The 13,660-nt window shown below is 42.0% G+C and overlaps 1 protein-coding gene across 2 annotated transcripts; it reads left to right on the top strand.

The window, feature by feature from the left end:
• The first annotated feature begins 7,530 nt into the window (after window positions 1–7,530).
• Window positions 7,531–12,194, top strand: LOC147440516 (uncharacterized). Of its 2 annotated transcripts, none has more exons than XM_086530231.1 (3): window positions 7,531–8,431; window positions 8,892–9,279; window positions 10,196–12,194. In XM_086530231.1, exons 1-3 carry the CDS (start codon window positions 8,326–8,328, stop codon window positions 12,114–12,116), a joined length of 2,415 nt encoding a protein of 804 aa, XP_086386357.1. In that variant the 5' UTR covers window positions 7,531–8,325; the 3' UTR covers window positions 12,117–12,194. The 2 variants fall into 2 exon arrangements, with proteins under 2 accessions (XP_086386357.1, XP_086386356.1); XM_086530230.1 differs by having other exon boundaries at window positions 7,532–8,431; window positions 8,880–9,279.
• Window positions 12,195–13,660: the final 1,466 nt, after the last annotated feature.

Here is a 13,660-nt window from a genome sequence, read left to right as displayed (position 1 = left end):
AAGTGATAGCCTTCTGACATGTGTCCCCCTTTCCCCTTTTGTGAGAGCTTTAGATAATTAAATAATTAAACTAAACTCTCATTGGACCCCTTTGCCTCCTGGCCAATAGGAATCAGGCAAGCCATGGGGCTCCTGAATGCTCATTGGACCCCTTGGGAGACTGCCCAATAGTCTTCTAGGACACTTAATTCTTATTGGTTTCTTTTATTAAATGTTTTTAAATTAATTAAACTAGATTTACTCTAGCCTAATTCTCATTGGTCCACTTCAAGGGTCTTCCAATAGGAATTGGGCATACCTTGTGGGCATCTGGCCTAGGGAGCTAACATGTGTCCCTCATTCCCTTTGTGTAAAGGGAGCCTGTGTGTGTGTGTGTGGCTTTCTCTCTCATCCCCTAGCTTTGGGGCTCGCCCCCTCCCATGTAGGGATGTAGAAAGACTTTTTGGGCACACACTAAGCATCCAATTTTCCCTAAGGTTGACCTTTGGACACAACCTTTGAATTTTGGAACCTTAGCATTTTGGAAGTCTTAATGGGCTGAACCTTAGGGTCTTTTTAGCCCATTGTTTCACATGGCTCTTTTGCAGATGGCCCCCCCTTTGGATCCCTATTTTCCCTCCTTTGGATCCCTACTGTGGCCGGTCTGCTAACTTAACCAATATTCTAGCTTTTTCTCCCTTGGCACTTCCCCACATTAAATGATCAGTTTAATATGAGAAAATCATTTAGGAGAATTAGATATTGATTATTATGACATGTTAGCATCTTGCATAAGGCCACATGACTGACAATTTCAACCGCATCCTAAAAAACAAGGTTTTCAAGAACTTGTGATTTTCAATGTACAGCACACATTTGATACATTTCAAACAAAGCATTTCCAACACAGGGCCACATGACTGACAATTTCAACCACATCCTAAAAAACAATGTTTTCAAGAACTTGTGATTTTCAATGTACACCACACATGTGATACATTTCAAACAAAGCATTTTCAACATAGTCTTTTTCAAGACCCATCCATGTGTTCCTCAATTTGGTTCTCCATGTGAATGAATTGCATAATGTTACATAAATAAAAATCTTATGCATTAAGTTTATCTTGTTTATTATTTTCTTGAATTAACCTACCAATATTTCTACTGATGGATTTCTTGTTATGGATCAAAATATTGATGTCCCTTTCCGAGAGCTTGAAGATGAGCACAACCCCCTCAATCAATGATTGATTGACTATTTTTCTTCCCCCTCTTATTTATGATGGATCAATTTAGCTTTACAAGAAGAAGCAAGATTTTGTGTACATAAACAAACGATATAGACAAGATGAGAGAGTAGGTTGAAGATTGATAGTAGTAGAAAGAAATCAAAGAGCCAAAAGTGTAACTTGTGAACTACTAATCTTATGGCACTTTTGAGTGATTTTTTGGCTTCAAAAGAGAGGTAAAATATTAGGTCATGTACTCAAGATACACGCAAATCACTCGTCTTCCTAATGGAGTCTCTAGAGTATGACTGCTTTCAAAAAACCGTGCACATGATGCACAATCTTAAGTCTATTTCTTTTTGTATGTTTTTTTCCAAAATAGAAAAAATAACTTGTTTTTCAACTTGAGTTTGTTTCCAAAATAGAAAAAAAAAACTTTCCAAGTGTCATAGTTGAAATGGACTTCTATTTGCATGAAGTGTGTCCATCACAAAATCACATTATTTCAATTGTTTAGAAGAATCCAAATAAATATTTACATCTGTAAAATAACAAATCATACTCTGTTTATGCCTAAGATTGTCCAAGACAAGTAGATTTGCAATATTTAAAAGCCACAGCAACAATGATGTGGACAAAAGACCAACGAGAATCCAACTGGCCTCAAAACAAGTAAGAACCTTTTTTGCACTTCATTGAGGGATTTGGAAACAACAATAAGATTCACACATACACAACATGGAGACAAACTGTAGAGAACTTTGATGCTGATGATTATGAGAACAAGGTAACTTTGATGATCAAGATAGCACACCTCTCATCCATAAGCAAATCACTACTTGAAATTGTTTATGGATATTTGTTGCCTAATCCTTTGTTTTGTATTTCTAATGAAGCTTCACATGAAATGGCATAGCAACACATCCAGAGTTTGGAAGAAGCAAAACAAAAAATCCATAAAGCACAAGACTCTTGTGTTAAGCACGGCAACAAAAAAAGACTACCCATGGAATTCAAGAGGGTCTACGACTTGGTTAGTATTTGACTTTACTCTCTTACATTTTTTGTATTTTAATAATAAGCTAAAATTTAGATTGTTTTGTAACTATATGTTTATACTTACAGAAAGTCTTCTTTTTGCAAAATCCGACAGATACGCGGTTGGGACGTGATCAGACGTCAGATTAGTTGACGTCAAACTAGTCGTAGCTAGATAGCACTAGTTTTGTTTTCATGACATGTATTAGGAGATGACGCGTGTAGGTCAATATTTTAACTATTGGCCAACGATGTATTTTTTCAATAATGACAATTGTGTTGTAACTAGTACATTTTGGTCAAAGCTTAACAATCAAGTGATTTAGCCTATGATGTGTATATTTTTTTTAGTTTATTACTTTTGTCAATTCACTTTTGTTGATATACTGTTGTCAATTTTCCATCTGAATTTTGAAAAACTTTATGTTCAAAATGTTTGATGGGGTGACACGGCAATGTATGCCCTACCACCAAAAAAATTATTCTCTGGCATCACTATATACGTTGCTATTTTTGGACCTGCAACATCTATAGAGACGCATATAAAGACACATATAGTGATGCAGATAGTGATGTAATTAGCGACGTTCCCTTTGTGATGCGATAGCAACGCCTATAGTGACGCCAGGGGAAAAAATATCCCCATGTATTTTCGTCGCTAAAGCCATCACAAGTGTCATGAAGAACCTCTTGTGGTAAGAGGCAGAAGGCAAATACCCAAATGATTGATTGAGGGGGATATTGTGTCATATGCAAGCTCTGTTTTGTGTTTACTCTTATTCTAGAATGAATGATTCATTGGTTTTATTGTGATAAATTGAAATCCAAATCTTGTTGAAAGTGTTTGGGAAATCCTAAATAGTTCTTATCAAATCCTTGCTTATGTTATCAATCTCTTAGTGGAGAAACCTTTGATTTTATGAGAGTTAAGATGGTTATTTTATGCTATTGTCAAGCTCTATCATGATTCCCATTGAGAGGGGTTTGTCTAGGTCCTTCTTCACAAAAATCTACGGATGCCACAACGGGTGAAAGTCTCTAGAAGGGTAACTGCTAAACCTTGCCTACTAATGAACCAACAGCTTTAGGAAATTATAACACTAAAAGTCTAAATGGGGGAGATATATCCACACTAGATACAAAATTGTAGTATGAAGGTTTTGTTCCATTAAAAGGTCACAAGGAAAAACTACAAATCATCCATTGACCATCACGAATGACATGAATAGTCGTGTTTCCATCTTGGAGGACTAGAATGATATACAATGGCTCTTAGGCAAGGCTCTGCATACAGAAGCTTTACAACGAACCTTTGCTCTTCTCCTACTATAGATATGTGATGACTCAATGGATGAGGAGAAGTGTTTATAGTGTTGGTAATATACTTTTCATTTGAGATAGGAAGGTTAGGTGTTCAAAAGGGACCGCTTCCTTGATGAGCCATGCATCACACCATGCTGGCTTAGGATGCTTAAGATAGATACTTCCTTAAGGATAATGAAAGGGAGTGTGAGCATTGGAGAAAATAGCAGAGAGAGAGTGGTTTAAGACGTGCTTGGAAAAATTTACCCTGTAGTACAATCATATCAAGGATTTTCTTATTTTAGAACATTAGCTCCCAAAGATGATGATAGTAATTGTGATCTATTTTGGATAACCCAAACTTTATCCACTTTATAATAAGACTAAAGGTCATGCCTCATAGTGAGTCTTCATTCCAGCATAGGCATGATAGACCTTAGGGAGTGGTCACATGATGCACAATGATTAGTTATTTTTTGAAATGATTGTACCGCATGCATGGTCATGCATCAGTAATTATTTGTGTTATATACAACTATGCAAGGTCTTTTGTAATTGTGGCCTAAAGGAACATTAACATTCTATGTTATTTCTGCATGTTAGTAGTTTTATGCTTACAAATTGAGCGTGCACTAAATTTTTTGCAAATCAAATTAATTTCTTTTTCGGAGATTTCAGCTTTCAATTCCTTATTTCAAGAGCTTTCTGGTAATAAAAATATGATATACACATGTATAGTAAAGCCCATTGTCAAATCCAATTAGAATGTCTCCATTTTATGTTGACTAACACTATCCATGGACATGATTGTTGGTAAAAGTTTCACCTTATGCTAATTTTAGCATAATTTAATTAGTAACATAGCTGCATTACTAACATCTTAATGATAACTATGCTTTACGTGACCACAAACATTACAGCCTGAGAGAACGCGACTATCTTGCATTGTTCATTAGTATGGGAGCCCTTGATGTTTTAGGTCTTGAGTTAAATTTTGGCACTCGACCCTTCTTGGAAGGTATACACAGAAGGCATCACTTTCATTGGCCACTATAATTATGAAATGTTGGAAAAGTTTGATTGCCACATCACACCAAGAATGTGAGCTAAGACATTGGTCACACGAGCCAGAGATTCCTATGTCGACTATGCCCCGACACACTTACGAATAGGCTGTAGCCTACAACGTCAACCTCGCCATGGAGGTTGTTGCCACAAGTTGGTAGCCGGTCTATGATTGTAGAAGCCAATGGACAAGGAGAGAGAGGGCGCGATGGGGCCAAAGTTGATGTGAGCATTCACATCATTGCTTATGGAGGAAATGCCACATTGTCGTGCAATCCTTGAAAAGTTGCAAAATCGTATGTCATAGTTATTGCTTCCTCGCTCATTCCTTTTGCAAATAAATATGCATGATTTTAACACAGTTACAAAAAGGCATGCATAGTTCTACTAAGCTGTTTGTATTTCCTCACGTGACCACAACACATGCATAGTTAGTGGCCAAAGTATTTGATAACTATGCCTCGTGTGACCAAACCCTAATCATCATCATCATCATCATTTCAAGGTTGAACCTTGTGTCTAGTGTTTGGGGAAACGTGTCTTAGCTTACATCTCTCCTTCTTTGAGATCCAAGTTGGCAAGGGGTAAAAGGAAATAATCCTTGAAGAATTAGTGCAAAAATAGTGAAAATATGGAAGTGTATGTCAAATATTTGGAATTTACTCATCCAAACAGAGTAAAACAAGTTTTTTTTATGTTTGGAAAAATAGTTTTTCCGAACACTACTTGCATCAAAGTATAGCTTATAAATGAACGTTATTATTCAGTGCAAATTGGGCCAGATTTTAATAGATAACACAATGCTTCGAGCCCTTATAGGTGCAAATTTAAGGCCATATTTTATAAATAAAAGATGTGGGAGGGATTATTATAACTAGTATGTAGGCACTGCCTTCGATGGTGGCGTCTCTCTCTCTCTCTCTCTCTCTCTCTCTCTCTCTGTCTCTCTCTCTCTCTCTCTCACACACACACACACACACACACATAACCACAAGAGTTTCCTTGCCTTAGCAGCTGCAACAAGGAAGGACCTCCTCGCCCATCAAGATTTGTGGATTACAATCTTGGAGACAGATCCAAGAGCTCATCAAGGAGAACGAATCACTTAAGCAACGCCCGCGTTTGGCCGAAGAAGCAAACGAAATAGAGAGCCAATCTCTACTCTCAAAAGCTCGCTAATTCAAGGCCTCCCTAGCCTCACTAAGACTGTCATGGTGGTACAAAAGGAAATGCACTAAGTAATAGACATGAAGCTTGACACCAAGATACAGATGGCACTACAAGAAAGCCGACTACAAGAGTCTCTTGGCCTCAAGGTCAAGATCGGGGGGCTCAAACCCCCATGGTTCATTGATGAGGACACACTCGATGAAGCCATCAGCAAGCTCAATGATATTCTCCAACCACTTTACATCACGCCTCACACCATCTCTTGGATCAGCTATACAAACAAGCCGGTTCCACCTAAGCAATGTATCCTTACATTCAAGGACAAAGAGGAATGGATGAAGTTGCTACGGTAATCTTGTCTCCTCAAGGGAAAAATCCTCTGGATCGTCGAGGGACTGACTCCAAATCAACTCAAGCTTAAGGCATGCAAGCTCAAGAAGATGCCAGAATCTCGTTAACTAGGTAAATGGGTTGTCTATCGAGGCGGTAAAGCCATCATTTAGGAGTTTCTAACTCCTAGATCAACGCCTCTGTCTCCTTAGGATTTTTTCTTCTCTTTTATTTTTCCTTCTGATGGACCCTCGATCCTTAACAGATATGTATCTCTGAGAAAGCCCTCCTATAATGGTTTCTTTCGGTCCCATGGTTCATAGTCCCGAGGATGATAATCTCTCTCTCTCTCTCTCTCTCTCTCTCTCTCTCTCTCTCTCTCTCTCTCTCTCTCTCTCTGGGGGTTGCTCAACGCACTCGTCGGACGCAAGAGAGTAAGACACGTGGGGCCATGGGGGGAGGCCTTCCCTTGCCTATATCTCACACGAGCATGGGAGGAGATGGGATCTATGGTGGGATGATTGAGCACCATAGATCTCAGGTTTTTGTGGACAATGTAAACTCGAGAAAATTGTAAACTCGGGTACGGTACAATGTAAACTCAGGTACAATGTAAACTCGGGTACCCAAGTTTACTCCCTCCCCCCGCCCCTCAAGAGGCTTGAACCCACAACCTGGGGTATGAGATCCATTTGGCTTAACCACATCACCCGCGCACATCTCATGTGGAATGTAGACGTTTCCATGGAGTTTTGACGTGCAAATGTATCAAGGCGAGAATAAATAAACCCGGGTATTTTTGTAAACCCGAGTTTTGAGTTTACAAAAATACCCAAATTTACTTTGACAAAAAGTTCTACGACTGGCGCCTAATGTCGGGGCCCAAAATTGATGGGAGCCTTTATCCCATCTCCCATCATGCACGTGTTATGGCACGTTTGCACACTGGGGTAGCACCCCCGCCAGCTCAACCCCCACCCCGCTCCAGCCTGGACGTTGCCTACGGGCCTACAGAGCGTTTGCACGCATCTACAGTCTGCCACATGGAACCCCTAAACCGGCTACAGGAGAAGAGAAAGAGTTTTCACGCAGGCGACAGCCAGTAATTGCCCGTTGTTGACAGAGAGAGGAGACAAGGCATTGAACTACATCGCCAGTTAAAGATGGCGAAGAAAACCCAACTCTGCCGTTTTAGGCAGAGTGGGGATTTGCTGGCTTTGTTCAACGCTGCCATGCTACCCCCAGCCCACAGGAATGCCCTGATTTCATGAGGAGCTGGAGTTAGAGGAGGGTGGGACCACGGCGTACGAACCCGCTCTTAGATATAGCAGAGGGAGGCCTTCCCTCTTTGTATATTATAGTATAGATAGATAGATAGAATGAGGATGAGGATACAAAATAGAAGACGGTCTGGTGGTCTGGACGAGCGTCATGTAGGGCCCGGTTTCGAACTCTCATCTCAATCGCGCGGCCTGCAAGCGCAAGCTGGCCCTCTCTCTCTGTCAAAAAAACAAAAGAAAGAAAGAACGGAGAGGAGTGGGGCTGCATATTTTGCCATAATGCAGCGCAGGCAGCAAAGCACGCAAAAGTCTTCCTCTTTGCGCTCCAATCCAGCCCTTGCTGCATTTGGGTTGTGCTTGTATGTGTGTATATTGCTCTTCTGAGTCTGCATATTTTGTGTATGTGGACGTGTGCGTGTGCAACCCCCATTTGGGTTGTCTAGCGCTCTGTTCTTTTCTGCTTGATTTCAAGCATGTAAGCTTACTCTGTGTGATCAATGTCCATCGTGTGTATGCACTAAATATTGTAGTGTGTGAGAAAGCATAGGTTTTGTGTATGCGTGCGCGATTGTGCAGGTTGCTTCCTCTGTATATTTCTTGAGCTTCTGCTTGCACTTTAATGGCAAAAGCGTGTCACTAAGTACATTTGGGCCTCTATGTCAAGATTGCTAATGTACTATGAGTGTATATAGCCTTTTTGGGTTCCTTTCATCTTCTTTAATCTAGGGGCCCTTATCTCTAAGTGTATGCAAAAACTGGCCAGGAGCTTGAGTTTAGGCCATGTTGATGCCTACTGCAGCAGGATCATGACCCATGACTGCACATATACACACGTCGTGCGTGTATCTCGAATGTACAACTTGTCACACATCTGTTGATGGGGCCACATGTTGATTAGCAACTCTCTGTGACATTTATTAGTTTCTGTACAAATGACGGATTCTCCAACGACAATTTTGACATCTACCTCGACGCAAACCAGCTCATATATCAGCACCTCGCCGCCCAAACGAAAACGTAGACCAGCAGGAACCCCGGGTAATCATATTCCTCATAACACAGAGTCATGGCAACTATCTACTACATCCTACTTTACTTTGATGATGAAGTTGCTTTGATGTACCTGCATGTTGTGCAAAGAATAAGATAGGGCAGCTTGAAAGCAGAGCTCGTAAAGCCATATGAACGCTTGTTTCATCAACTCTGCAGTCATGCACATACTTGATATTGAAGTGGGTCAGCATTATCATGCCTTACCTTCATCATTCAGGGATGTGCATTGGAAGATATTTGAATGATGATGTGCTCTTAAATGATATCTTTTGGCATGCACTCTCAAATGCATGTCGATGTTTTGGCACAACTTATATTGATGATCTGCGTATGTTTATATGTACCTGGTTATTCAATGGATATAGATGCAAAATGCCATTTATCATGTGAGAAAATATGGTCTTTTGGCTTAATCTATCTATTAAATTGACAGACCCTGATGCAGAGGTCATTGCACTCTCTCCAAAAACGCTCATGGAGTCGGACAGATACGTATGCGAGATCTGCAATCAAGGGTTCCAGAGGGACCAGAATTTGCAGATGCATCGGCGCAGGCACAAGGTACCTTGGAAACTCTTGAAGCGAGCTGACCCTGATGTAAGGAAACGTGTGTATGTTTGTCCAGAGCCCTCTTGTCTTCACCACAATCCCTGCCATGCATTGGGAGACCTGGTGGGCATCAAGAAGCATTATCGCCGGAAGCACAGCTCAATGAAGCAATGGGAATGTGACAAATGCTCTAAAGCTTATGCTGTCCAATCTGACTACAAAGCCCACCTGAAAACATGCGGCACAAGGGGCCATTGCTGTGATTGCGGCCGGGTGTTTTCAAGGTATGAAAACTTCAACTTGCTTTGTGGTCTCATGTCCGGGACATAATTTTGGCTTGCAGAGTAGTATAAGCAAATACAAAGGTACCTTTCAAGGGGGCTTTTCAACATGAGTGAGAGTTGGAGGCTTGAGCTCAAATCATGCAGAGCAATCGGCCCCCTGGCAGCAGCATATTTTACCTGTCGTGGTGTTTTCTGTGTGTGTGTGTGTGTGTGTGTGCGCGCACGCGCACGCGCGCCCGTGCAATTTGTTCGCCAAAAGAAGATTAGTTCAAGATACTGTACAATGTTAGGATTGGACCGGAGTTGCACACTTTTTTTGCGTTGTCGTCATGATGACCACTAGAAATTCTCTTGGATCAAGAAGTCTTGTCATACTAATTGTTTTGTTTTCTCATTTGGGGTGCTTCATTACAAGGAAACTCTCTGTATCACATGAACAAGAATTTCTCTTTTCCTCCAAAATCAATCTAGAGGCCCATATGTTCAATATTGCAACCATACACTACAGTCTATTACAGAGTAGGAAAGGTATCAATGCTCAGTACCCGATCCTTTTGGGTCACCGAGCTGTGTCAGTATAGGTGTCGGTCTGAGTGTTGATATCAACTGTGAAAGCGACGGTCATACCGATTGTGACATCAACACTCACTTGGGGCAAAAGAAAAACTGAAACATGCCGCGAGCCTATTTTGAGCTCGTGGTAGCAAGAAACTGGAGATCTGTTGTGTTTTGGAGGTAACCCTTCCTTTCCCCACCCCTCCCAAAACCACAAAAGAAGGAAAAGCCTTTTCAAAATATAGTAAACCACTTTTTGGGCTTTTGTACTTTGAATTGTATCAACACGGTAAAGTTCTAGCCTTCTGGAATGAAAGAGTTGAAATGTGCTTTTCTTTTTTGCTTTGTTACTGCATGACAGAGTTGAGAGCTTCATAGAGCACCAGGATTCTTGTACTGCTGCCAGCAATAAAAGGGGTGTTGCATCAATGAGTGAGCAGCAGGCAACATCATTGCCCTCACTTGCAGCTACCCCTGTTGACCACCACCATCATCATCATCAGCATCGTGCTACTCTGATGCCCACCAACCCTTCAAGCTCTGCAGCAGAGAGAGTCATCAAAAAGGACTTCGACCATCACCTTACCGTTTTTATGAGGCGACCTCTCCAATCCCTTCCCAATCACCAAGAATGCGGTGTTTCTTCACTTCCGATATTGCCGTACATGCAGAGTGCATGTCCTGCTCATTTGCTTGGTCCTGTGGTTACAAGTGTGCACTCGTCCCTTCCACTTCCTACCAGCGCTCCCCCTCCCTCAAGTTTACTAGCTACAATACTGCCAGGCCAATCAGGCCTGCCTTCTGTGGTGACTCCATTAGTCGCGCCTGAGCGTGCAAAGCTTTCATGGGAGATACCTGCCTTTGACGGTCCTAACTTGTCACACACTCACCAGAAAGCTGAGCTTCAGCTGCTTCCTGCAAAGATTCAGTCAAGGCAGCTAGAGTCTTCCCAGAGTTCTAACATCTGCACGTGGCCGGTGGCCAAGGATATGAACTCTACAAATAGCATAACCAGTGCAACAATATGTAGCTCTCCAATCGAGAAAAATCTGGATACTGAAAAGCAGGTTACAAATGTTTCAGCGGGAGTTCCTTCAGATATTCCACCATGCCAGTTGCAGCTTTCAATCGGGTTTGTCCACGATGAGCACCATACCGCATGCAATGAAGGCAGCTCATTTTTACCGGATCATGAGGCGACTCATGCAGAGGCAGTTCAGCCTGATTTCAAAACTACCAGCTTGCCATGGCTGGCTTGGAGTGAATTTCCTGGTAGTGGCCACCAAAAGCATCGACACGATAGTCTTTTAAACAAACTGAGTAGCCCATATACACCACCTGAAAAGCGAGGCATTGACATTGGCCATGACAAGGATGCTATCGGGCTAGAGCTTGCAACTGGTGGTGCATGGTCTGGTAGAGACACTTCACATGAGATGAGTAGCCTTGAAATGCAAAAAAAGCAAGAATATGACTATTTTTCCTGCAAAAAGAGTACTTGTCAAGCTGTAACTGCTGGTTATGGGGACCCTGAAGTTAGTGCCGGAACGGATGAAAGACGCCGAAGGTCAGTAGACGATGTTGAGAAAGTACAGTTGGGCACTCTGAAGAGCTGCAATTCCTCAAGTGGGCTGTCAGTTGTGATAGCTGCGGCAGCGGATCAGCAGCGAGCAAAGGAGGGTCAGACCAACTTGTTATCCAGGCAGATTTTGGAGTCTGGTCCGGTGCACCAACTCTTGGATCTTTCGATTGATAGCGTACAACCTCAGCTTGCTGCAGAGCATGCAGCAGAGTTGCGCCTGCAAAGGGCGAGAGAGAAGCTTAAATGGGCTTTGGAGGAGAAGCTGGAGGCAGAGAAAGCATGGAAGGAAGCAAATAGGGAACAGGAGAAATTAGCAGAGGCAGTAGAGCAAGCAGGAATGAAGAGGTCAGCTGATGATTACAACAGAGCAGATGATCAAAAGGGAATAGAAACAAGAAAATTCAATGTGAAGTACAATACTAATAGCTCACCAAGCTCTGGTGTCTCGGTCTCTAATTCTTTAGCTAGCTCTAGCTGTCAGGTCTCCACCTCTGCAAATTCCCTGCAAATGCAAGTGAATGCAGGAGGTGTTATAATTAGTGGGCCCACCTTCATTACTTGCCCTTCCTGCCACCATACACAAATTTTGTATCACCCTGCTAACCTTAGGGGCACATTATTCCTCCCCTCCCAAGAGCTTCCCATCCCAGCTAGTCCCCAGGTGCCTTTCCCCCAAACAACCAGCTCTCAGCTTCAGTAATCAATTTCCAAACCTTAACCTAGTGTTCACAAGAAACAGTGTTTAGAGTATTTTTCACTAGCTAAAATTCCAAAATTCTGAGCGTGTCTCGAAGAATATCGGTAAAATTGGCGCGGCGATAAATTTCAAGCGCTTCCGCCTACGTGGCAGAAGCGCTCGCCATTGAAAAATTCAAGATCAATTGAATCGACGATTTTCGCTAGTGCCACGTAGGCACTAGCGCTCAAAATTAACTGCACGAATAAAATTGTACATGTTTTAGCATAAAACAAGTAAATTATTCAAATTTTGACCTAAACACAAGTAGCCAAAATCTTTTGAGGCCAAATGTTCATGATGTCTTGGATGGTTCCAAACTAAACAAAATCCTAATGGTGGTGTACCTATTGTTCGGGTCTGTCATGCTCTCTTGCATCATATTGGTCTATAACCCCCATTATGACTAATTGACACTTGCACCGCATTCCGAGTTCATCCTCTTCTTCATAATGATGCATCAACCTCAGGTAATAATACAAGTATAAACTAAATCAATTTTGTGAGGCCCCATAAGAGAAGTAGGGCAATCGTGAGCATACTTACTTGGTATCTGACCTTTACACATGAGTAAATTGCTCATACCTCAATCTAGGGTGAAGATCTATGTTGCTATGATTAGGGAGAAAAATTTACAAAGTAGCTACCTACTCAGCACGCAGTTTTGTAGAGTTGTTTTCTCTGAATCTAGGATCCCTAATTTGGAGAAGGTATCAGTAGAGAATTTGTAGCTTGTGAGATGATCTATCAACCTATAAAATTGCATCATCCCATTGGTTACTGTGAGCACGTTCTAGGGTTTAAGTCCCTTGAGCCACTACTCTCCTAGCTAGTTATGTATCTAATCGAGCAGAAATTCACCATTTGGCAACTTATCATTGAGTGTTTGAGCGATCCATGAAAAATTGATGGTGCTCGTGTGTGTGATTAGGGATTGGAACACATCTTAGTTAATTTTGCATCGCAATTAGTGTTGATCTTGCACCAGTTTTGCTCCCCTAATTACTCTCTCACACACACGAATCATTGCATCATTCGTGTGTGGAGGAAGCAATCAGCTTGAGCTTTTTGTAGAGTCCCTAGCCTTGTATTTGGGCAAGATTAGGCCACCTAATCATCATCCTATTTATAGGTTTGTGTGGAGTTTTTTGCTTGTGGGTCGAAGCATGTACGTGGTACCACTTTTTGCACCTTTTGGTGGCACCACCAATAGCCCCTAGAAGGAGGGAGTTGTCATGTTGCATGTTGTCGCATGGCCTTTCCGACCCTATCCATGATAACAGCCCCATCCGTGGTCTTGTACACCTTGCTAGGATCATATTCATGTGATCGCCAAGGTGTACGTTTGTGTGTCAATCGATGAACTATCTACTGAAGAGGGTGGTAGATTGGTGGTGTGGACGCATGGGTAGAATCGCTACCGCAACAACCACCGCCTCCAAAACGACTCCTATTTCTTCTCGAAGAAGAATGAGCCATCAGTGTAACTGGCACACTTGGCTGAGGTG

Source organism: Adiantum capillus-veneris, chromosome 15 (assembly GCF_014529385.1).
Source record: "Adiantum capillus-veneris isolate H3 chromosome 15, ASM1452938v2, whole genome shotgun sequence".
Lineage (NCBI taxonomy): Eukaryota > Viridiplantae > Streptophyta > Polypodiopsida > Polypodiales > Pteridaceae > Adiantum > Adiantum capillus-veneris.
The sequence above is the reverse complement of the archived record's forward strand: the minus strand, read 5'-3'. Positions and strand labels throughout refer to the sequence as shown.